General features: G+C 35.9%; 1 protein-coding gene across 1 annotated transcript in view; it reads left to right on the top strand.

The window, feature by feature from the left end:
* The window catches only part of SHLD2 (shieldin complex subunit 2), a 95,129-nt gene that overhangs the window by 57,074 nt on the left and 14,833 nt on the right, over positions 1–23,222 (top strand). The window contains exons 5-7 of the mRNA XM_060079922.1: positions 13,799–13,993; positions 14,335–14,469; positions 17,973–18,179. Of these exons, the coding sequence (XP_059935905.1) occupies positions 13,799–13,993; positions 14,335–14,469; positions 17,973–18,179 (537 nt within the window). The remainder of the gene's footprint in view (positions 1–13,798; positions 13,994–14,334; positions 14,470–17,972; positions 18,180–23,222) is intronic.

The raw sequence follows: 23,222 nt of genomic DNA, 5'->3' as shown, positions 1-23,222 counted from the left end.
TAACCAACAAGGACCTGCTGTATAACAGAGGGAGCTCTACTCAATGTTCTGTGATAACCTATATGAGAAAAGAGTCTGAAAAAGAATGAATATATGTATATGTAAACTGAATCACTTCATTGTACACCTGAAACTAACACAACATTGTAAATCAACTGTAATACAATAAAGTTAAAAAGAAAAGAAAAAAGGGAGAAAGCACAAAGATACAGAATAAATGACGAGGAGGAAATAATCATTGAAACAGAAGTTAAAAACCAATAAAAGGGAACTTCCCTAGTGGCACAGTGGTTAAAAATCTGCCTGTCAATGCAGGGAACACAGGCTCGATCCCTAGTCTGGGAAGATCCCACATGCCTCGGAGCTACTGAGCCTGTGTGCTCTAGAGCCTGCGTGCTGCAACTAAGCCCATGCGCCTAGAGCCTGTGCTCTGCAGTAAGAGAAGCCACAACAATGATAAGCCCATGCACTGCAACAAAGAGCCTGCACTCACTGCAACTAGAGAAAGCCCGCACGCAGCAATGAAGACCCAAGGCAGCCAATAATAATAATAATAATAATATGTTTAAAAAATAAAAGGCTATTTTATAGAACTTAATGCAAATAAATTTGAAAAAGCTAGATATATAATTTTCTAGGGAAATACAGATTGCCAAAATTGATCCCATTAGAGATAGAAAGCTTAAACTGACCAGTTTCTATAGAAGAAATACAGGGAATTCCCTGGCCGTCCAGTGGTTAGGACTCTGTGCTTCCACTGCTGGAGGCCCTGGTTGGATCCCTGGTCCGGGAACTAAGATCCCACAAGCCGTGAGGTGCAGCCAAAAAAAAAAAAAAAAAAAGAATTAAGGAACTACCATACAAAAAAGTGCCAGGCCCAGATAGTTTCATAGGAAATTCTATCAAACTTTCAAAGATCAGATAATTCCAATGGTGTTAAAGTTATTTCAGAGTATTTTTTAAAATTAATTAATTTATTTTTGGCTGTGTTGGGTCTTTGTTGCTGTGCATGGGCCTTTCTCTAGTTGGGCCAAGCAGGGGCTACTGTTTGTTGTGCTGCATGGGCTTCTCATTGCAGTGGCTTCTCTTGTTGCGGAGCACAGGCTCTAGGCATGTGGGCTTCAGTAGTTGTGGCATGTGGGCTAAGTAGTTGTGGCTCATGGGCTCTAGAGCACAGACTCAGTAGTTGTGGCACATGGGCTTAGTTGCTCCGCGGCATGTGGGATCTGCTGGACCAGGGCTCCAATCTGTGTCCCCTGCATTGGCAGGCAGATTCTTAACCACTGCGCCACCAGGGAAGTCCATATTCCAGAGTATTGAAGAAGGAAAATTCCTAATTCCTTTTATAAAGCAAATATAACACTGACACCTAAACCAAATAAAGACGTTACAAATAAAAATACAAACCAGTATTATACATGATTATTGGTACAAAAAGTTTAAACAGAATTTTAGTAAACAAAATCTAATACCACATTAGGAAAATAATGACCAAGTGAGATTTATTCCAGAAATGGAAGATTTGTTCAGTATTAGAAGATACATGAGTATCATATTTCATATTAATAAATCTAAGGAAAAAGTTATATGACTATCTCCATAGATGTTGAGAAATCCTTTGACAAAATTCAACATCAATTTATCATAAAAAGCACTCCAGGAAGTAAAAATTGAGGGATACTTTCTCCTTCTATCAATAAGTACAGTTTCAGTACAGTGCTACAGTTACAATACAGTTGATACTGTATCAATAATATAGATATGCTTAGCCCTAATGCCTAATCTTATTTAATGGAGAAACACTAGAGGCATTTCCACTAAAATCAGTAATAAGATAAGAATGTTCACTATCTCTGCTATTCTTCACCATTATATATAGACTTATTAACCAATGCAATTAGACAGGAAGAGACATTTGAATGGGTGAAGAAGAATAAAAACTATCTCTATGTAAAAATGCTTGATAACATATCTGGAAAACTCCAGGGACTCAAAGATAAAATCAGTTCAAACAATAAAAGAATTCAGTGGTGTAACAATACAAAAATTACTGTTAAAAATAATTAATAACGTTTGTATACACAAACACCAAACAGAGGGCATAATGGTAGGAAAATACTCATTTACAATAGTAATAAAGAAGATACTTCAGAATAAATTAAATAAGAAATGTGCAACACCTATATGAAGAAAAATTTTAAATATACTAGAAAAAAATGACATGAACAAATGGAAAGACAACATTCCCTATTCTTGGATGGGATGACTCAACATTATAATGATACCAATTCTCCTTAAGATAATTTATAAATTCAATGCAGTCTCAATAAAAATACCAACATGCTATGTTATGGCATATACAACTTGATACTAACATTCATATGGAAAAACAAACATGCAAGAATGGCTAGGAAAACAGAAAAACTAGGAAAGCTAGGAAAAAGAAAAACTATGAGAGACTAGGCTTATCAGGCATTGAAACATACTCTAAAGCCCCCATAATTAAAGCAGTATGATACTGGTGCATGAATAGGCAACTAGATCAGTGGAACAGAATAGGAAGACCAGAATTAGACCACATATGTATAATTTAGTATATGACAAAGATGGTATCTGAAAGCACTGAGGTAACGGTTAGCTTTTTAATAAATGGTACTGAGGTAACTGGGTAGCCATTTAGAAAAAGATAAGATTATATCCATTTTGGAACCAGATAGGGTAAGGGAGTCCCCAGAGAAAGAGAACCAGGCATGGCTTTCATGACACAAGAGAAGACATTTTTGGCCTAAGCCATTTTGTGGTTTAAGCATGGCCATAATGCTTGTCCTTGAACAGTCTCAGTAATTAATGATCTTAAGGGAACAAAGGAATGCAGAAACCAATGACTGTTATCAGGGAAGAGAAGTAACAATAACAAAGATAAAATATCCGTTGTAAAGAGTCCCAGTTCTATTTCAAAGGTAGAGATTAACCTGAATTGCTGAACCACCAGATCAACTGGAACCTAAGGGATGATAATATTGACCTTTTCCAGCTCGGACTCTGCCAACCATCCAAGTCCCTTCATGAATATGTGTACACCAGCCCAAACCCCTTCATGAATATGCAGGTACCCTTAGCTTAAAACTTATGCAATTTTGCTGTTCAGGGAGACACTGCTTTGGGAATGATCACCAGTGTTCTCCTTACTTGCTGCAAGTTATAAATCCTGCCTTCTCCCCGTCTTTGACTTGGTAGTCTTTTGACTTGACACCCACGAAAAGGTGAACTGAGTTTTCAGGTAACAAATTCTCACAGCAAATAGAAGAATAAATTCCAAATGGATTAAGAATCTAAATGTAAACAGATGGAGAGATATACCATGTCCTTGGATTGGAAGAATCAACATTGTGAAAATGACTATACTACCCAAAGCAATCTACAGATTCAGTGCAATCCCTATCAAACTACCAATGACATTTTTCACAGAACTAGAACAAAAAAATTCACAGTTTATATGGAAACACAAAAGTCCCCTAATAGCCAAAGCAATCTTTTTTTTTTTTTTTTTTTTTTTGGCTGTGTTGGGTCTTCGTTGCTGCGTGTGGGCTTTCTCTAGTTGCAGTGAACAGAGGCTGCACTTTATTGTGGTGCGCGGGCTTCTCACTGCGGTGGTTTCTCTTGTTCAGGAGCACGGGCTTTAGGTGCATGGGCTTCAGTAGTGGTGGCTTGCGGGCTCTAGAACGCAGGCTCAGTAGTTGTGGCACACGGGCTTAGTTGCTCCGTGACATGTAGGATCTTCCCGGACCAGGGCTCGAACCTGTGTCCCCTGAGTTGGCAGGCAGATTCTTAACCACTGCACCACCAGGGAAGTCCCAAAGCAATCTTGAGAAAGAAAAACGGAGCTGGAGGAATCAGGCTTCCTGACTTCAGGCTATACTACAAAGCTACAGTAATCAAGATAGCATGGTACTGGCACAAAAACAGAAATGTAGATCAATAGAACAGGATAGAAGGCCCAGAGATAAACTTACACACATATGGTCACCTTATCTTTGATAAAGGAGGCAAGAATATCCAATGGCGAAAAGACAAGCCTCTTCAATAAGTGGTGCTGGGAAAACTGGACAGCTACATGTAAAAGAATGAAATTAGAAGATTTCCTAACACCACACACAAAAATAAACTCAAAATGGATTAAAGACCTAAATGTAAGGCCAGACACTATAAAACTCTGAGGAAAACATAGGCAGAACACTCTATGACATAAGTCACAACAAGATCCTTTTTGACCCACCTCCTAGAGAAATGGAAATAAAAACAAAAATAAACAAATAGGACCTAATGAAACTTAAAAACTTTTGCACAGCAAAGGAAACCATAAACAAGACGAAAAGACAACCCTCAGAATGGGAGAAAATATTTGCCAATGAAGCAACTGACAAAAGATTAATCTCCAAATATACAAGCAGCTCATGTAGCTCAATATCAAAAAAACAAACAACCTAATCCAAAAATGGGCAGAAGACCTAAACAGACATTTCTCCAAAGAAGATATACAGATTACCAACAAACATGAAAGGATGCTCAACATCACTAATCATTAGAGAAATGCAAATCAAAACTACAATGAAGTATCACATACTAATCAGAATGGCCATCATCAAAAAATCTACAAACAATAAATGCTGGAGTGGGTGTAGAGAAAGGGGAATCCTCTTGCAGTGTTGGTTGGGAATGTAAATTGATACAGCCACTATGGAGAGCAGTATGGAGGTTCCTTAAAAAACTAAAAATGAACTACCTTATGACCCAGCAGTCCCACTACTGGGCATATATACCCTGAGAAAATGGTAATTCAAAAAGAGTCATGTACCACAGTGTTCACTGCAGCACTGTTTACAATAGCCAGGACATGGAAGCTACCTAAGTATCCATTGACAGATGAATGGATAAAGAAGATGTGGCACATATATACAATGGAATATTACTCAGCCAAAAAAGAAACGAAATTGAGTTGTTTGTAATGAGGTGGATGGACCTAGAGTCTGTCATACAGGGTGAAGTAAGTCAGAAAAAAACAAATACCAAATGCTAACATATATATGGAATCTAAAACAGATGGTTCTGATGAACCTAGGGGCAGGACAGGAATAAAGATGCAGACGTAGAGGATGGACTTGAGGACACGGGGAGGGTAAGGGTAAGCTGGGATGAAGTGAGAGAGTAGTATTGACATATATACACTACCAAATGTAAAATAGATAGCTAGTGGGAAGCAGCCGCGTAGCACAGGGAGATCAGCTCAGTGCTTTGTGACCACCTAGAGGGGTGGGATAGGGAGGGTGAGAGGAGATATGGGGATATATGTATATGTGTAGCTGATTCACTTTGTTATACAGCAGAAACTAACACACCATTGTAAAGCAATTATACTCCAAGAAATGATAAAAAAAAGATAAATTACAAAAAAAATAATAATCTAAATGTAAAAAATAAAACCATATAACTACTGGAAGGAAACATAGATGAATTCCCCTCTAAACCTGGTGTAGGGAAAGTCTTTCTTACTATTACTCAGAATCCAGAGGCAATAAAATACAAGACTAATACATTTACCTATGGAAAAATAAAAATTTGAATGACTAAAAACAACATAAAGTCAAAACACAGCTGGCATACTTGGAGGGAATATTTGCAACATACATCTAAGACAAAAGTGTAGTATTCCTAATATGTGGAGAACTCTTAAAAATTGAGCAACAGTGGACCTGATGGAAAAATGGGAAGTAGACGCGAGAAATTCAAGTTAAAACAACACAGATGTCATTGTTCGTCTATCAGATTGGCAAAAATTAAAAACTAGGACAACATATTCTGTTGATGAGGCTGTGGGGGAGAAGGCTCTTTTACATATCGCTGGTGGGAAGGTAAATTGCCACAACCCTTCTGGAGGGATATTTGGTGATACCTAACGGAATTACGTATGTACGCGGCTTTCCACCCATCAAGCTTACTTTTAGGAATCCATCCTGAAGATACAACTATCAATACAAAAATATGAAAATACATCAGAACAAGGTTATTGTTTGCAGTATTGTTTATAATTATGAGACATTGAAAAAACTGAAATGCTCATACATAGAATGGTTGATTAAATTATGGTACAGTCACATAGTGGAATACTATGCAGATGTAAAAAGAAAATGAAAAAGTGTCTGTGAAGTGATTTCCGCGACATATTGTTATGTGAAAAATAAAAAGCCCCCAAAAGCGTATGTAGTATGCTAACCTTCATCTAAGAAAGAAGGGAGGAATAAGAAAATATACATGTAACTCCTCATTTGTGCAAAAAGAATGCAGAAAGGATAAACCAGAAATAACAAGATTGGATACCTGCAATCTTGGGAAAGGTTGGGAAAGGGGTAGAAAGAAAGAGGGAATGGAAATAGGGTAGTATCGATGAGGGAGATGAAAGAGGGAACGGAAATAGGGTAACATTGATGAGGATGGAGCGACACCTCTTTGAGTATGTCTTTTTGTGTGGCTCTGTCTCGCAGAACCACAGTGATGTTTCATATACCCCCGAAAATAAACGATTAAAACCAATTAGAATGTGGTGGAGGGGGAACCCAAAATGGAATGAACACTGACAAATGAGTCTAACAGTATTACAGATGAATAAAATAACTACACAGAAGGGTGGGGGGAAAAAGAACAAACTTAAGAAACTGGAAAACTGTGTATTGACTGGATTCTGTAAGGCTAAGGAAAAAAACGTACATAAATGCTGTAATCTAGTTAGTAAAAGTGTTTCTCAAAAAGGAATGGATTAGCAACAACTCTGTATATGTACTAAAATTAAACAAGTAAGTAAATAAATTGTAGATAATGAGAATTGGGTTTCTCACTGTTAAAGAGAGAAGTTATATTTAAAAAAGAGGGAAGGTGAAAAGGAACCTTTTGGATTAGAGCTAGAAATACTAGTATAAGCTCATGGTTTTCAATATATAGATAGATAAGCACACAGATAAAGGGATACAGAAATATAGATATATGTGTATAGGTGGACTACTATGCTTAGTACATATATTTCCTAGTTCTGTCTGCTGAGAGGACACAGAAGTAGTGACACCTCGGTAAGAATGATCATACCTAGTGCCCAGATCTTGGTCTGTAAAAGGAACCAGCACTGCTAGAAGTGGTTGATTACAGCACTGGGACAGCAAAAATACAAGAAGAGCCTGGAACATCTGGTGGTGTCAGAAAAGGGTTGTTTTGAAAGAACACAAGAGCCAACATGAAGGAGTACCTACTGGCCAAAACTGGAACAATTTAAAGAAAAAAAAGATAGTATTGGATTATAGCCCATAGAATAAGATATTTATGGGTTCATACTGAAATAAATAAACATTCAACTGACTGACTTACAAAATAAATTAAGTAAACAAATAAACAAACAAACAAGTAAGAGCTCTTCTTCACAATGAATAAATTGGAATTCCAATGAATAAATGTGAGAAGAAAAAGGAAAACAGAGAATTACCATTAGGTAACCACTTCAGTAATAAATATTGTAAACAAGGATCCACTGATAGATGCTAAAATTAGTAGATAGAAGTTTGGGGAGAAATAACATTGCATAGTCTCAAAATGTCTCCCCAAGGTAGTTATCAGCTTACAAGGAGAAAACCAACTTACAAGGCAGACACCAACTTAACTGGGTGATTAAGGTAAATATCAGTATTAAGGATATCATGAATTCCTTGCTATGTTGCATTGAAAGGGAGACAGCATAATTTTTGTGGTATTCTTGCCAAAAATGCATAACCTCATTTCAGTCATGAGAAAACATTGGAGAAACCCAAATGGAGGACATTCTACAAAGTAATTGATTAATACTCTTCAGAAGTGTCGAGGTCATGAATGACAAGAAAGACTGGGTACTTCCCCAGTGGCGCAGTGGATAAGACCTTGTGCTCTCAATGCAGGGGGCCCGGGTTCGATCCCTGGTCGGGGAATTAGATCCCACATGCGTGCCGCAACTAAGACTTCGCATGCCACAACTAAGGAGCCCACGTGTGCAACTAAGGAGCCCACGAGCCCATGAGCCACAACTAAGGAGCCCGCCTGCTGCAATTAAGACCCCATGCAACCAAATAAATAAATAAATATTTTAAAAAAAGACTGATAACTACTGCAGCGTGGAGGAGACTAAAGAGAAATAACTAAATGTAATGTAGAATCCTGGATAAGATGCTACATAGAAGGATATTAGTGGGAAAATTGGTAAAATTTGAGTAAGATTTATAGTTAATAGTATTTAAGCAGTATTAATTTCCTGTTCATAATTATTCTGTACATATGAAGATCTTCACATTAGAGGACATAGGATAAGGAATATAAGAGAGCTCCACTATTTTTGCAACTTTTTTGTAAGACTAATATTAGTTCAAAAAAAGAAGTTAAAAAAAGCCATATATGTTCATCTCAAAGGTACAGAAAAGCTTTTGAAAATAAAATTCAACCCCTATTCATTGGGAATAGAAGGAAATTTATTTTAAATTCATAAGAAGTATATTTTAAAAATCCAGAGCAGATATCTTAATTGGAGAAATATTAGAAACATTCCTTAAAAAAATTAGGAACGAGACTAGGATGCTGCTGTTACTACTTTTATTCAGCATATTATTGGAGATACTAACCAGTGTGAGAAAACATGGAAAGAGAAATTTCCAGAAAGATTGGAAAAGAAGAAATAAAACTGTCATTATTTATAGATGATGTGATGGATTATTATAATTATTATTCATAGATTTACAAAGGATCTTTCCCCTCTTAAAATTACAAGCAAATTATTAGAAATAATGGGAAAGTTTAGCAAGGTGGCCAGGTATAAGGTTAATATACAAAAGTCAATTGCATTTCTAGAGTGGAGTGACTAACAACTGGTAACACAAATAAAGAGAAGGCACCATTTACAATATTATCATGTGGTACTAAATATCTAGTAAGAAATTTAGCAATTTTGTTGTTAAATGAAAAAATTAAGAGATATTAAAGAACTAAATAAACATACTTTGTTCACTGAAAGGTTTAACATTGTAAAGATTTCAGTTCTCTCCAAGTTGATCTATAAATTCAGTAAAAATCCAATCAAAATCCCAATAAGATTTTCATGAAATTTGATAAGATTATTCTGATAGGTAAAAGAGTAAGTGGTCAAAAGCAGCCTGGACCTTTATTGTATTTACTTATTTATATTTATCTATATATTTTTTTAGCCTGGGCATTTTTGAAAAAGAAAAGCAGGAATAATTTGCCCTCTTAGATATCAGGATTTAGTGTGAACCTATAGTAATTAAAAACGGTATGGTTTTGGCCAGTTGAAGTCAGCCAATTTTTAATTTTGGGATTTCTTTAAAGGATTAAAGTTTAGAAAAAAAAGATTAAAGTTTAATCTTTTATTATGAGCATTCGAAGTTGCTACATCTTTGAAAGCATATTTCCAAGGAGCTAAATGGCTTTTATAAATGTTTTATAGATGTTAATACAATGGAAGGGTAAAGAATGTTTTACAATAATGAAAATAACATGGTATGTAAATATTTTGCAAGGGATTTGAGAGACAGGTGTTGTAGATAGTTCTGGTTTTAAGACTGATATAGATTCAAGTAAGATTGCTCTAGTTCAGTAATTTCATAAAAATCTTAGGATCTAATTCTGGATGGAGAATATCCCATGGAACCTGGGGAGCTTCAGGTTTTGTAGAACAATGTGAAAAACCTTGAGCTAATTAAATAACCTTTAGAGGTTACTTCAAATTTGTTTTTATACTTACATAAGAATTTATATTGCCTTGTTTTTCACAGGTTACACAAGTTAGTAGCTAAATAAAGTATGTTCTAAGACTTTTTTTGTTTGATTTAGGGAAATAGTTAACAGTTGATACTTTGATAATATTGCAATTGTTTTTCTTCTGAAAGAATAAGTCAATTTGGTTAGTTTAGTTAAGAGATTTTTTTGTTTTTGCAAGTTGTTACAACTCATGAGAGCATTCTTACTTCTGATCAATATGTGTATGGTGCTCCTGTTCTTTCCTCATTACAGTAAGGTGTTACAAATTTTACAAACCCAGTCCTGATAATGTGACAGGATATAAATTTATCTTAAATATTATTAAATTAAGTATATAAATCTAAGTTTTAACACAATGTTTTCATGAAGTAGAATATTTTATTTGAAATCTAAGTAATCAGATGTTTCTGTACAAATTTTTATGAAGTAAGAATAAGTAAATAATTTGATAGTAGCAATCTTTTTTTCCCCAAAAAAGCTCTTATTGTAGATAAAGAATAAAGCCCAGAGATGTTAAGTACAATTTCAGAGGAGTCATTATTGACGAAGTCAGAATTGAACCCAGTTTTTCTGATTCCAAATGTGCTGGAAATATTGTGAAGGAGGAATCAGGAGTCCTGGTGAATAAACTGGAGCTGTGGAAGGAGATATCTGGAGTTGGGTTTTGCTGTAACCTAACTGGTCTCCTTATCCCCACTCTTCCCCTTTTTCTCATTCATCTTTCATACTGTCTGTTCTTTTCTCTTATGCTCATTATCTTTGTTATGCTATCACCATTATTTTATAAAATCCATTTAGGAATTGAGTAACCTTCATTAGAATAGATTTCATGTATCAGATTCTAAAAGCTTTAGAACATTTTTTTTTTTTGCGGTACGCAGGCCTCACACTGTTGTGGCCTCTCCCATTGCGGAGCACAGGCTCCGGACGCGCAGGCTCAGCGGCCAAGGCTCACGAGCCTAGCCGCTCCGCGGCATGTGGGATCTTCCCAGACTGGGGCACGAACCCGTGTCCCCTGCATCGGCAGGCGGACTGTCAACCACTGCACCACCAGGGAAGCCCAGAACATTTGTTTTTATCCATCCACTCGTTTGTGCCAGAAATCTTGATGTCTTCTGCAGTCTTTTCTTTACCCTCCACATCTAATTGCTTCTTGGATTCTACCTCAGAACTAGTTCACAAATCTATCACCGTTTTCCCCTTTAAGCAGTCTTGCCTGGTTTCTAGCCCTTTCATCTGCTGGATGGTCACTAACCTTCTAAAAGTTCTTCCTACTCTTTCACCTATGAAAATTGATTCCTCTACATTAAAGCGTCCATAAACTTGGATGGGAAGACATTACATCTTTTTTTCCCTTCCAGTTTTATTGAGATATAATTGACATACAGCACTGTATAAGTTTAAGGCATACAGCATAATGATTTTACTTACATACATCATGAAATGATTATCACAGTAAGTTTAGTGAATATCTATCATCTCATATAGATACAAAATTAAAGAAATAGAAAAATATTCTTTTTCCTTGTGATAAGAACTCTTTGGATTTACTCTCTTAACCATTTTCATATATAATGTACAGCAGTGTTAATTATATTTATCATGTTGTACATTACACCCCTAGTAGTTATTTATCTTAAAACTGGAACTTTGTACCTTTTGACTGTCTTCATCCACTTTCCCCTGCCCCCACCTCCATCTCTGGTAACAGTAAGATATTACATCTTTATTTTCACTAATTGCTTATTGAAAATTAGCATTTCCTTCCATTATGAATAAGGTGACAATCCACAGTAATATTATCAATACTTGTGACTTGGTCACCAGTGGAAAACACATCTATTTTCATATCACATTACAGTTGTTGAAGATAACTTGAATATCATTTATGCCCATGATACTTTGGCATACTTTGAAATTAAAGTAGTTGCTGCATACTCTGCTATATCTTGTTATTTAATGTTTTAATGAGGCTCATAGGTTATGCCCAGTTTTTAAAATATTTTGATTACTGTATTTCCATATAATTGGTTTTACTATCCTATTTCATTTCATGAACTTAAAAATATTATTCTGTAATAAAAATGTTCTAAAATTAGATAATGGTAATAGTTACACAACTTTGTGAAATACTAAAAAAACACTGAATTGTACACTTTAAAAGTGTGAACTTTATATATGTAAATTATATTCCAATAAAGCTGTTATAAAAATATTATTCTGGGGACTTCCCTGGTGGCACAGTGGTTAAGAATCTGCCTGCTACTGCAGGGGACACAGGTTCGAGCCCTAGTGTGGGGAGATCCCACATGCTATGGAGCAACTAAGCTTGTGAGCCACAACTGCTGAGCCTGCTCTCTAGAGCCTGTGAGCCACAACTAACGAAGCCTGCGCACCTAGAGCCCGTGCTCCACACTAAGAGAAGCCACCGCAATTAGAAGCCAGCGCACTGCAACAAAGAGTAGCCCCTGCTCACCGCAACTGCAGAAAGCCCGCACGCAGCAACGAAGACCCAATGCAGCCATAAATAAATAAATAAACTCTATTCATTAAAATATTATTCTGATAATGGGTCTCTATGCTTTATCAGAATATCAAAAGCGTCTAAGGTACATAAAGGATTACCAGCCCCTTCTCTTTACCTGGAAATATACTATCCTTCCCAGTTACTACCTAGAAACCTTTTATTAGGCATTTTTCCAAAACCTTGCTAAATATTTCCACAATAAAGCCTCTTCCAACTTCCCGGGGCAGTTCTTTTGGTGTGCTCTTAGGAATGCTTACATATACTGCATATACCCTAAGCCCATTGTTGGTTATCAACCTCTAGGTTGATAATTTCTTCAGCCTTGGGTTCATGTCTTTGTGTCCCTAGCACCTGGTATGATGCCTGGCACATAGTGGATGGTCTGCTGATGAGTGAGTGAATAATGAGGCTTTAGTGTGGCACAAGAAATACATTAGGATGAAAATGATACTGGGAGAAGGAAAGAAGAATCATTGATTTTTTTCTATTGAAATCAGTTAATAGACTCTGCTTTTCAAAAGGTACTCCTGTTTTTTGCTAAGATCTTATTTTTCGTCAACAATTAGTCATTTATTCAAACATACCTCCCTTTCCTTCAGGGAAATTAGATTTTAATCAGCAAAACTCATCAATCTGTACATTTAAAATGTATTTTATTGTATGTAAAGTATAAAAATGAGGAAAAAAGTTGAGACAGGAGAGAAAAACATCTAAGTAGCATAATGACTTAAGAATTAAATAATCGATCTAACAATCAAGAGAAATGTAAAGTAGCGCATGCACAAATGCCAAGAGAGTTAGAGATAAAAACTAAGTTCAGGGGAAGGAGAAGTCACTGGGAGTCTATAGTGGTTGTTTTTCTGTATAGTATTTGGATGGGGAGAGAGGAGGATGACAGCATTATAGCCAGTGAATATAGTGAAGGCAGAGGCTTAGCAGTGAGAAGGAATAAGGCATGTTCCAGGGGCGCCAGTTAGGGGAGTCTTTGAGTATTTCAGATGAGAAATGCTAACAGTCTTGAGGAAGAACAGCAGTGGTTGGGATAGTTGGGGAAGACGTGATCAAATCAGACTCCAGGAGTTGGGGAACTGATTGGATACAACAGGGTAATGGAGGAATCAAAAAATAATTGAAATATTGGTCTTGGTTAATTGGTGGAAAAATGATATTATTAACAAAATAGAGAAGTAAGGGAGCAGGGCAAGTTTTTTGGAGAGGGTAAATAATTCCATTTCCATTGGTTAAAAATATTAAGCTTATTTTGTCATCTAAACTGATTCAAGAATAAACTACATGTTTTATAGAAATGAAATCATGTTTTACATTTAATCACACTTTACAACATAAACAGTTCTAAGAAGATATCATGTTATCAGGAAAATATAATGTTTCCATTTTTTGTACATGTGGTCTTTTTTTTTCTTTCTTTCTTAGATTCCAGTATGGTTAGTGATATTGTACTTCAAGACTTACTGGCATATGTGTCTTCAAAACATTCCTATCTCAGAGATCTTCCTCAGAGGCAGCTTCAGAAAATGAGCAGTATAGAATTTGTAGAATTGGAGCAGCTTCAGCCAGACGTATTAGTCCATGCAGTTCTAAGAGTTGTTGATATCACTATACTGACAGGTAAATATTTTGGGTGCCTCCTTAATTTTAGGTTATAAAAAAATTAAGATACAATAAGGACCTACTGTATAGCACAGGGAACTATACTCAATATTTTGTAATAACTTATAAGGGAAGAGAATCTGAAGAAGAATATATATATGTATATTCTTCTGAATCATTGTGCTGTACACCTGAAACTAACACGATATTATAAATCAACTATACTTCAATTTAAAAAATTAAGATACAGGACCATCTTAGTGTACCATTTGGTTATCAGTAGATATCATTAGACACTGAAGTATAGTATCCCATGTAACAGAGTAATGCCAACTAAAATATTTCTTTTCCTTTTCCAGAGGCATTATACAGTTATAGAGGACAGAAGCAAAGGAAAATTATGTTAACAGTGGAACAGGCCCAAGGTCAACATTATGTGCTTGTATTATGGGGTCCTGGAGCAGCCTGGTACCCTCAACTTCAAAGGAAAAAAGGTAAATACACCAAAAAGCATTTAATCTATTTATAGTTAGGTAAATGATTAATGCTTATGAGCCTAAGATGAAGAGACTCTGGAGATCAGACTACATTTGAAATATAATTGATCATGATTGAATATTCTTTTGCAGATTTCTTCTGTTATAATTTTATACCTCCTGTAAGCAATTCAGTGATCTAAAAAGTCTTCTATAATTAATGGTAGCAAAATAAAATCTTCTGTTTATTCCCAGGTATACTACTTTACCTTTGTAGTGAAGATCTTACCTTCTTTGGATAATGTTGTTTAAAAATTTAATTCTGGAGATGCTTCTACAATTTTTATTCAGCCAAAGTACTCTGATAAATAAACTTCTCTCTGGTTATAGGGCAGATGTTAGGGGAGTTGCATTAACTCTTTCAAGTCGCAGTGTTACTGTTTAATAAATTACTGTGCGCCAGGTTTTTATTGCAGTTGTTTTAAAAGTGTGGACTATTAGCCATCCATAGAATGTTCATGTTTAAAGTATGACACATGATTACATTTTTCTTTGAAGCATAAGTTAATCACTTATGATGTATTGAGTTAAATGGAATTGATGTTTCAATAAAACAGTATAACATCTTCCTTTTGATATTGTGAGATCCTTTAGCTGCAGCAATCAGAAACAGTGTAATTACTGGCTTATGAGTTATTTTACTCTGCTAAATTAATTCAAAGATTAAGTATGTGACCCATTCTTTTTTACCTGTAAGAGTTAATGTTTCTTTCAAACTTCTATTTCAAAATAGTTATCTAAAGATCTATCACATTGTCTCTCTTAATCATTAATAGCCCATAACTAGGATTTGACTTTTGACTTTTATGTTAAGATCAAACAGTGACAAATATTTGTTTGGTTGAGAAATCTGAAACATGTGTCGATGATAGGCAAACCATCGTTGTTGACCACCATGTCATGGCCAGGAACATGAGTCTACTGCATGCTGAGCAGAATGTAGGTCGAAGGTGTCATTCCAATTACAGTGGAGCTGTAGCAAAGCAGATTGCTCCATGCTTAATATGAATATTCTTTTAAAACTAATAGTTATTTGGTTAATAGAAGAGGAATTGTAGTTATCTCTAGATAATTCTATGATATTTAAGTTAATTTTGAAAATTTATGAATCCAGGAATTAAGGTGTAGTTGTTCTTTGTTCATTCATTCAGCATATTTATTTATAATCATTGTTTTTTAAGTTTTAATATCTACCTTAATACCTCAAGATCATTCTTTCTAAAATGGGAAAATACCAATTTTGAAGAATCATTTAAGTAAGTGATTCTACTTTCACAAATTGTTAGCATTCTGTCTATTCATTTAGTATTTCTTTTTTTTTCTTAAGGCATTCTCTGTATTATTCTTTCTGTACTGGGCCCTGGTTTTACTTGTTCCCAAGGAAAGCAAACTCACATTTAGGTGATATAATCAGAAATGATCGTCAAGCAGTCATTACTGAGTACTGGAGATAACAGAGCAATGTTTTGGAGAAGAATAATAAGAAACTAATCCCCAATTTGCATTTTTTAGAAATATGCATTGTTAGTAGGAATTTGGTATGCATCATATGTAGCAAGCATTGGTCACAGTTTAGGTCCTAATGAGGGTGGGCTAGGGACATAAATTACACTTCTTGGGACTTGGGTATGCATATAATAAGCTATTCAGAACTAAATGCCTTTCCAATGCAATATTCTCCTGAAATCATTAAATAGAAGTCTTTTTTTTTTTTTTTTTTTGGGGGGGTACGCGGGCCTCTCACTGTTGTGGCCTCTCCCGTTGAGGAGCACAGGCTCCAGACGCGCAGGCTCAGCAGCCATGGCTCATGGGCCCAGCCGCTCCGTGGCATGTGGGATCTTCCTGGACCAGGGCACGAACCCGTGTCCCCTGCATCAGCAGGCGGACTCTCAACCACTGCGCCACCAGGGAAGCCCTATTCTTTACTGTTTTTCTAACTGAAGTATAATTGACTTACAGTGTATTAGTTTCAGGGGTAAAACCTTTCTTGAGGACAATTGACAATGCATATGAAAGCCTTAGAATTTTGAATACCTTTGGCCTAACAATTACAATTAATAGGAATTTATCATGGTTGTGCATAAAGATGTATCTAAAAGTATTTTATCACAGTACTATTTATAATAGTGAAAAATAAGAAACATGCCCCAAAAGAGAGGATTATTCTAATAATTTTAAAGATTTTGGTGTATCTGTGCAATGACATATTACGCAGTATTTTTAAATAATGTAGAATAATACTTAATGACATGTAAAAATATATTTGACATCAGTAAAAAGCAAACAAATTGAGAACAACTAGATGGCCACTAAAACATTAACTGTGTTTATTTTGAGGTGTTGATTATAGCTGCCATTTATTTCTTTGCTTATCTGTGATTTCTAAGCATGTATTTTATAATAAGGCAAGGAAACTATTTTAAAATAGTGATTGGTTTTAAGCAACAGCTTGGAATATACATGCTTTAGCTCTTTCTAATGATGCTCTGTCTATACAGATGTATTGACTTGTTTTAAGATTGTCCACAAAAAAAAGCTGTCCAATGAAAGAAACTGAGGAAGTCGGTAGGGTGTTGTGAATTAGATTTATGGCCTGAAGTATGTGGGAAACTAAAAAGACAACTTTCATTAGAAAACTTAGTGCTAAGAGACCTCTTTTTGTTTTGATATAGTTTTAAAGTTGAATCTATTAATTTATAGTCTGATTATTTGGCAAGAAGGTCTGTGCTACTGTGGTTCAGAATTATTACTAAGGGAATTAAAAATAGGAGCAACTGAGTCTAAATGCTTTCTTTTGTTGTGGAAAAATTAGCTAAATAAGGAAACTAAGGGACTTCCCTGGTGGCACAGTGGTTAAGATTCTGCACTCCCAATGCAGTGGGCCCAGGTTCAATCCCTGATCAGGAAACTAGATCCCACATGCATGCTGCAACTAACAGTTCACATGCCACAACTAAAGAGCTCTCAAGCTGCAACTAAGGAGCCCATATGCCACAATTAAGGAGCCTGAGAGCCACAACTAAGGAAGCCCACCTGCGTCAACTAAGACCCAGTGCAACTAAATAAATAAATAAATGAATAAATATAAAAGGAAACTAAGGTGTTGAAAAATCAATGAGTAATATTGATTATGGCAGACGTCCATTTCTATGCCATTATTTTAAAAAATCTTTTCTGTAGCTATCAAAATGAGAGTTTGCTACTTTGAAAAGCAGTTGGTTATGATAAATTATGACTGTTTAGGAGACCAAGTAATCTTTAGAAAAATTTTTGTTAAAATTATTTTTAGCATTCTTATCTTATTGCCTTAATACAACATTCATATTTTGCCTCTTTATATCCAAATTCCTTAATGTGATGAAAGTTGTATTTAACTGATTTAATCAGGTCAATCTATTTAATCTGATTTTGAGCCTAGATTATTTCCTTTTTGGTAACTTTTTGTTTTTGTTTTGTTTAAGATTATATTTGGGAATTTAAATATCTTTTTGTTCAGCGCAATTGTATCCTAGAGAACCTAGAATTGCATACGACACCATGGTCATCCTGTGAGTGCCTGTTTGATGATGATATAAGGGCAATTACATTTAAAGCAAAATTTCAAGAAAACACACCCTCCTTTGTGAAGATGTCAGATTTAGCGACACACCTAGAGGATAAGCGTTCAGGTAAGACCTTTATTTATATAAGACATTGCTAGTTTTTTTTTTTTTAATAATTTTATTTATTTATTTATTTATTTTTGGCTGCGTTGGGTCTTCATTGCTGCACTCAGGCTTTCTCTAGTTGCGGCGAGCGGAGGCTGCTCTTTGTTCTGGTGCTCGGGCTTCTCATTGCGGTGGCTTCTCTTGCTGTGGAGCACGAGCTCTAGGCACGTGAGCTTCAGTAATTGTGGCACACAGGCTCAGTAGTTGTGGCTCACAGGCTCTGGAGCACAGGCTCAGTAATTGTGGCGCACGGGCTTAGTTGCTCTGCAGCATGTGGGATCTTCCTGGACCAGGGCTTGAACGAATGTCCCCTGCACTGGCAGGAGGATTCTTAACCACTGTGTTACCAGGGAAGTCTGCTAGTTTTAATATAAGCAAAGAAGCTGCCATTTGTGGGGAAAATGTGTAATTGAATATAAAAGTGAAATATAGATCTCTGTAAGTAGCTGAAACAGATACTGACATCTTCCTAACATTTTGCCTACAATCCTTTGAGGTTAATTTGTAATTATTAGGGATTACCTAAAAATATTTTTTTGCATGTAGTTAAAAGCAGCTTATCATTTAATAAGCCAGAAATAGAAAAATGACTCTAGCCAGAATCACTGTTGAGATAAACATTTTATCAAGTTACTAAGCTATCATCTATACATGAATGTTAAAAGTTAACATTGATACAGAATTTACGGAATTTACTTCCTGCTTTGTATAATGTAATAACATACTTCCTGAACTCAAACATGTGTGTGTGAGTGTGAGTGTGTGTATAAATTTCATTCTCAGAAGCATACTACATGGAAGAATGCCTGATGAATTTTATACACACACTCACACAATTTCCATGAACTAAATATAATTAATTTATTTTGAGTGCAGTAGTAAAAGGCGTATGTTTTAGGTTCAGAATGCTATACACTTTGGAATGAAGAGAGAGTAAAATAGTGAAAATAACTAGATAAACTGCTACAATTTTAGTGGGAAATACTTTTCACTAAATTGCATTCCTAACTACAGAAATGATGCTAAAAAGATGCTAACTCCTGGTTGAAGGTATAACAAATTAACCAGCATTTAAAGCTATAGTTAAGGTTGCTAAATGCCAGTAATGAGTAAATGTCAGTGATTATCAGTTTTGGAAACTAATAGAAAGTTTTCCAGCGGCTGCTGTGGCTTCTCTTGTGGAGCATGGGCTCTGGGCACATGGGCTTAGCAGTTGTGGCTTGTGGGCTGTAAGGTGCAGGCTCAGTAGTTAGGACGCACGGGCCCAGTTGCTCCGCAGCATGTGGGATCTTCCCAGACCAGGGCTCGAACCCGTGTCCCGTGCATTGGCAGGCAGATTCCCAACCACAACGCCACCAGGGAAGTCCATAGCAAATGTATTTAGAGGGCAAGTAAGGGTTGAAAAAAATGAGATATATCTGCAGGTTTATTGTTACATAATTTAAGTTTTAATGAAGAAGAAAAATTTGGTCAAAAATTTTCCTCAGAATTTCTGTAAGATTACTATTTTTGGTGCTTTTATAGGTTGAGTTATTGAGAATAACTCAGGAGCTTTGGATCTTGATACTGAATGTTAAGTTTATTCTCCAGTCTGCATAAATAATTTTCTGAATTCTTATAGATGGTTTTAGATTTTGTTAAATGCTAAATGTGTTTTAAGTGGACTAAGATTACTTTAACAGTTTTTCTAGTGAAAAGAATCTGGTCCCAAATAAAATAAGTTGAAGCTCCTAAGAGATCACATGCTGAGATTCTCAACTATATTTCTTGGGCTTTTTTACTAGCATGCTATGCCCGCTTTTGGTTCATCCACAGAAATGTAAGAGTTGTGTCATATGCAGTTAATAGGATACTTCAGAGTTAGTGGTTTTCTTTTTCTTTTTTAAATTAATTATTTATTTTTGGCTGCATTGGGTCTTCGTCGCTGTGCATGGGCTTTTCTCTAGTTGCGGAGAGCGGGGTCTACTCTTTGTTGTGGTGAGTGGTCTTCTCATTATGGTGGCTTCTCTTGTGAAGTGCAGGCTTTAGACAAGCAGGCTCAGTAGTTGTGGTTCACAGGCTCTAGAGTGCAGGCTCAGTAGTTGTGGCACACGTGCTTAGTTGCTCCGCAGCATGTGGAATCTTCCCGGACCAGGGCTTGAACCCGTGTCCCCTGCATTGGCAGGCAGGAACCACTGTGTCACCAGGGAAGTCCAGAGTTAGTGCTTTTCAAATGTGATTCAGAGAGTCAGATTAAAAAAAAGTTTTTTAACAGGGTTTTGGGGATGTAATTTTCACACAGGAAATTACCCTTTTTTAAAGCATGCACATTCACATTGGTGAGTTTTGACATGAAACCCGTGCAACCATCACCACAGTCATGAAACCGTCAGCTGTCTCTCTGTAATCTCTTCTGACTCCTCATCCCTGCCCCAGATCCTTCCAGGCAATCAATCTGCTTTCTGTCAGTAGAGATTACTTTGAATTCTCTATGGTTTTATATACATGGACTCATGCAGTATGTACATTGTTTTGCTTGGCGTCTTTAACTTAGCAAATTCTTTGAGATGTATCTATGTGGTTGTGTGTATCAGTAGTACATATTATATGAATATACTGTGATTTGTTTATCTGTTCAGCTGTGGATGGACATCTGGGTTGTTTCCAGTTCTTGGCTATTATAAATAAAGCTTCTATAAACATTCAAGTATAAGGCATTATATGGACATAGTCTTTCTTTTTTCATGAGTAAATACCTAGGAACTGAGTCAATAGCTGGATTATATGGTAGGCATATGTTTAACTTTTAATGAAACTGCCAAAAAATAAAAATAAACTGCCTAACTGTTTTCCAAAGTAGTTGTACCATTTTACATTTCCACCAGCAGTGTATGAGAGTTCTGTTTTTTCCACACCTACCTCAACACTTGGTATGGACATTCTTTTTAATTTTGTTCATTCTAATAGGTGTGTAGTAATGGGTCATTGTGGTTTTAATTTGCATTTCCTTATTGACTGATGGTTTTGAACATCTTTTATGTACTTAATTGCCAACTATATATCTTCTTTGATGAAGTGTCGATTGAAATCTTTTGCCTACCTAAAAAAATTGACTTGATTGTTTTATTGAATTTTGAGAGTTCTTTATGTTCTAGGTAAAAATTATTTTTCCTTCTTTCTTTCTTTTTTTTTTTTTTTTTTTTTGGCTGTGCTGTGCAGTTTGCAGGATCTCAGTTCCCAGACCAGGGACTGAACCTGGGCCACAGCAGTGAAAGCCCAGAATCCTAACCACTAGGCTACCAGGGAACTTCCTGGGTAAAAATTCTTTATCAACTATAAGCTTTGCAAAAATGTTGCTTGTCTTTTCTTGCCTTTGTTGTAGTCTTTTACTTGTCTTTTTATTATTTTACCCAGGTCTTTTTTTTTAAATTTATTTATTTTTAGCTGTGTTGGGTCTTCGTTTCTGTGCGAGGGCTTTCTCTAGTTGAGGCAAGCGGGGGCCACTCTTCACTGCGGTGTGCAGGCCTCTCACTATCGCGACCTCTCTTGTTGCAGAACACAGGCTGCAGATGCGCAGGCTCAGTAGTTGTGGCTCACGGGCCCAGTTGCTCCACGGCATGTGGGATCTTCCCAGACCAGGGCTCGAACCTGTGTCCCCTGCATTGGCAGGCAGATTCTCAACCACTGCGCCACCAGGGAAGCCCTACCCAAGTCTTTTGAAGAGCACAAGTTTTAAATTTTAATGAAGTCCAGTTTATCCATTTATTCTTGTATGAATTGTGCTTTTGGTGTCATTTCTAGGAAATCTTTGCCAACCCAATGTCACAAAAATTTATCTCCTACGTGTTATTCTAAAAGTTTTAGAGTTTTAGGTTTTAAATTTGGGTTTATGATCCATTTTGAGTTAATTTTGTATATAACATGAGGTATGGCTTGAAGTTGGGGTTTTTTTGTTTGTTTTTTGCTGTATGACTATCCAGTTGTTCAAGCACTAGTTGTTGAAAAGAGTATTCCATTGAATTGCCTTTGCACCTTTGTCAAAATCAGTAGTCCACATGTATGGTCTATTTCTGGACTTTCTTCTGTTTTATTGATCTATTTGTCTATCTTTCCACCAATAGCACACTATTTTGATTACTGAAGTTTTATACTGATAGGTCTTGAAGTCAGATATTGTTAGCCTTCCGACTTTGTTCTTTTCAAAGTTGTTTTGGCTGTTCTATAACCTTTGCATTTCCATGTGGATTTTAGAATCAGTTTGTCAATTTCTACCAAAAAAGCCTACTGGGATTTTGATTGGGATTGTGTTGAAGCTATAGATCAATTTGGGGAAGAACTGAAGCATCTTAACACTGAGTTTGCCAATCCATGAACAAGATGTATCTCTCCATTTGTTTAGATCTTCTTTAATTACTTAGCTGTGTTTTGTAGTTTTCAGAGTATAGGACTTTCACATTGTTTGTCAGACATATCCCTAGTTTCTATTTTTATGCTATTATAAATGGTATTTTTAAGCATTTCAGTTTTAATTGTTTATTGGTAATATGTAGAAATACAGTTGATTTTCATATATTGACCTTGTATTTTGTAACTTTGCTACACCCACTAAGCTCAATAGCAACTCTTTGGTGGATTTGGATTTTCTACATAGATGGTCATTTTATTTGTGTTAAGACAGTATTACTTCTTTCTTTCCAGTCTGGATGCCTTTTATTTATTTTTCTTTCCTCGTTACACTTGATAGCTCCTCTAATACAATATTGAAAAATAGTTGTAAGATCAAGCATTTTTACCTTGTTTCTGATCTTAGGGAGAAAGCATTTATTCTTTCATTATTAAGTATGATATTGGCTGTATGTTTTTCGTAGATGCCTTTATCAGGTTGATGAAGTTCCCTTTTATTCCTAGTTTTCTGAAAAAAAATTGTTTTTTAATTTTTTTTTTTTTTTTTTTTGGCTGTGTTGGGTCTTTGATGCTGTTTGCAGGCTTTCTCTAGTTGTGGCGAGCAGGGGCTACTCTTCATTG

The sequence above is a fragment of the Mesoplodon densirostris genome, chromosome 1, assembly GCF_025265405.1.
Source record: "Mesoplodon densirostris isolate mMesDen1 chromosome 1, mMesDen1 primary haplotype, whole genome shotgun sequence".
Classification (NCBI taxonomy): domain Eukaryota; kingdom Metazoa; phylum Chordata; class Mammalia; order Artiodactyla; family Ziphiidae; genus Mesoplodon; species Mesoplodon densirostris.
Note: the sequence above shows the minus strand (reverse complement) of the source record. Positions and strands in the feature narration are given on the sequence as shown.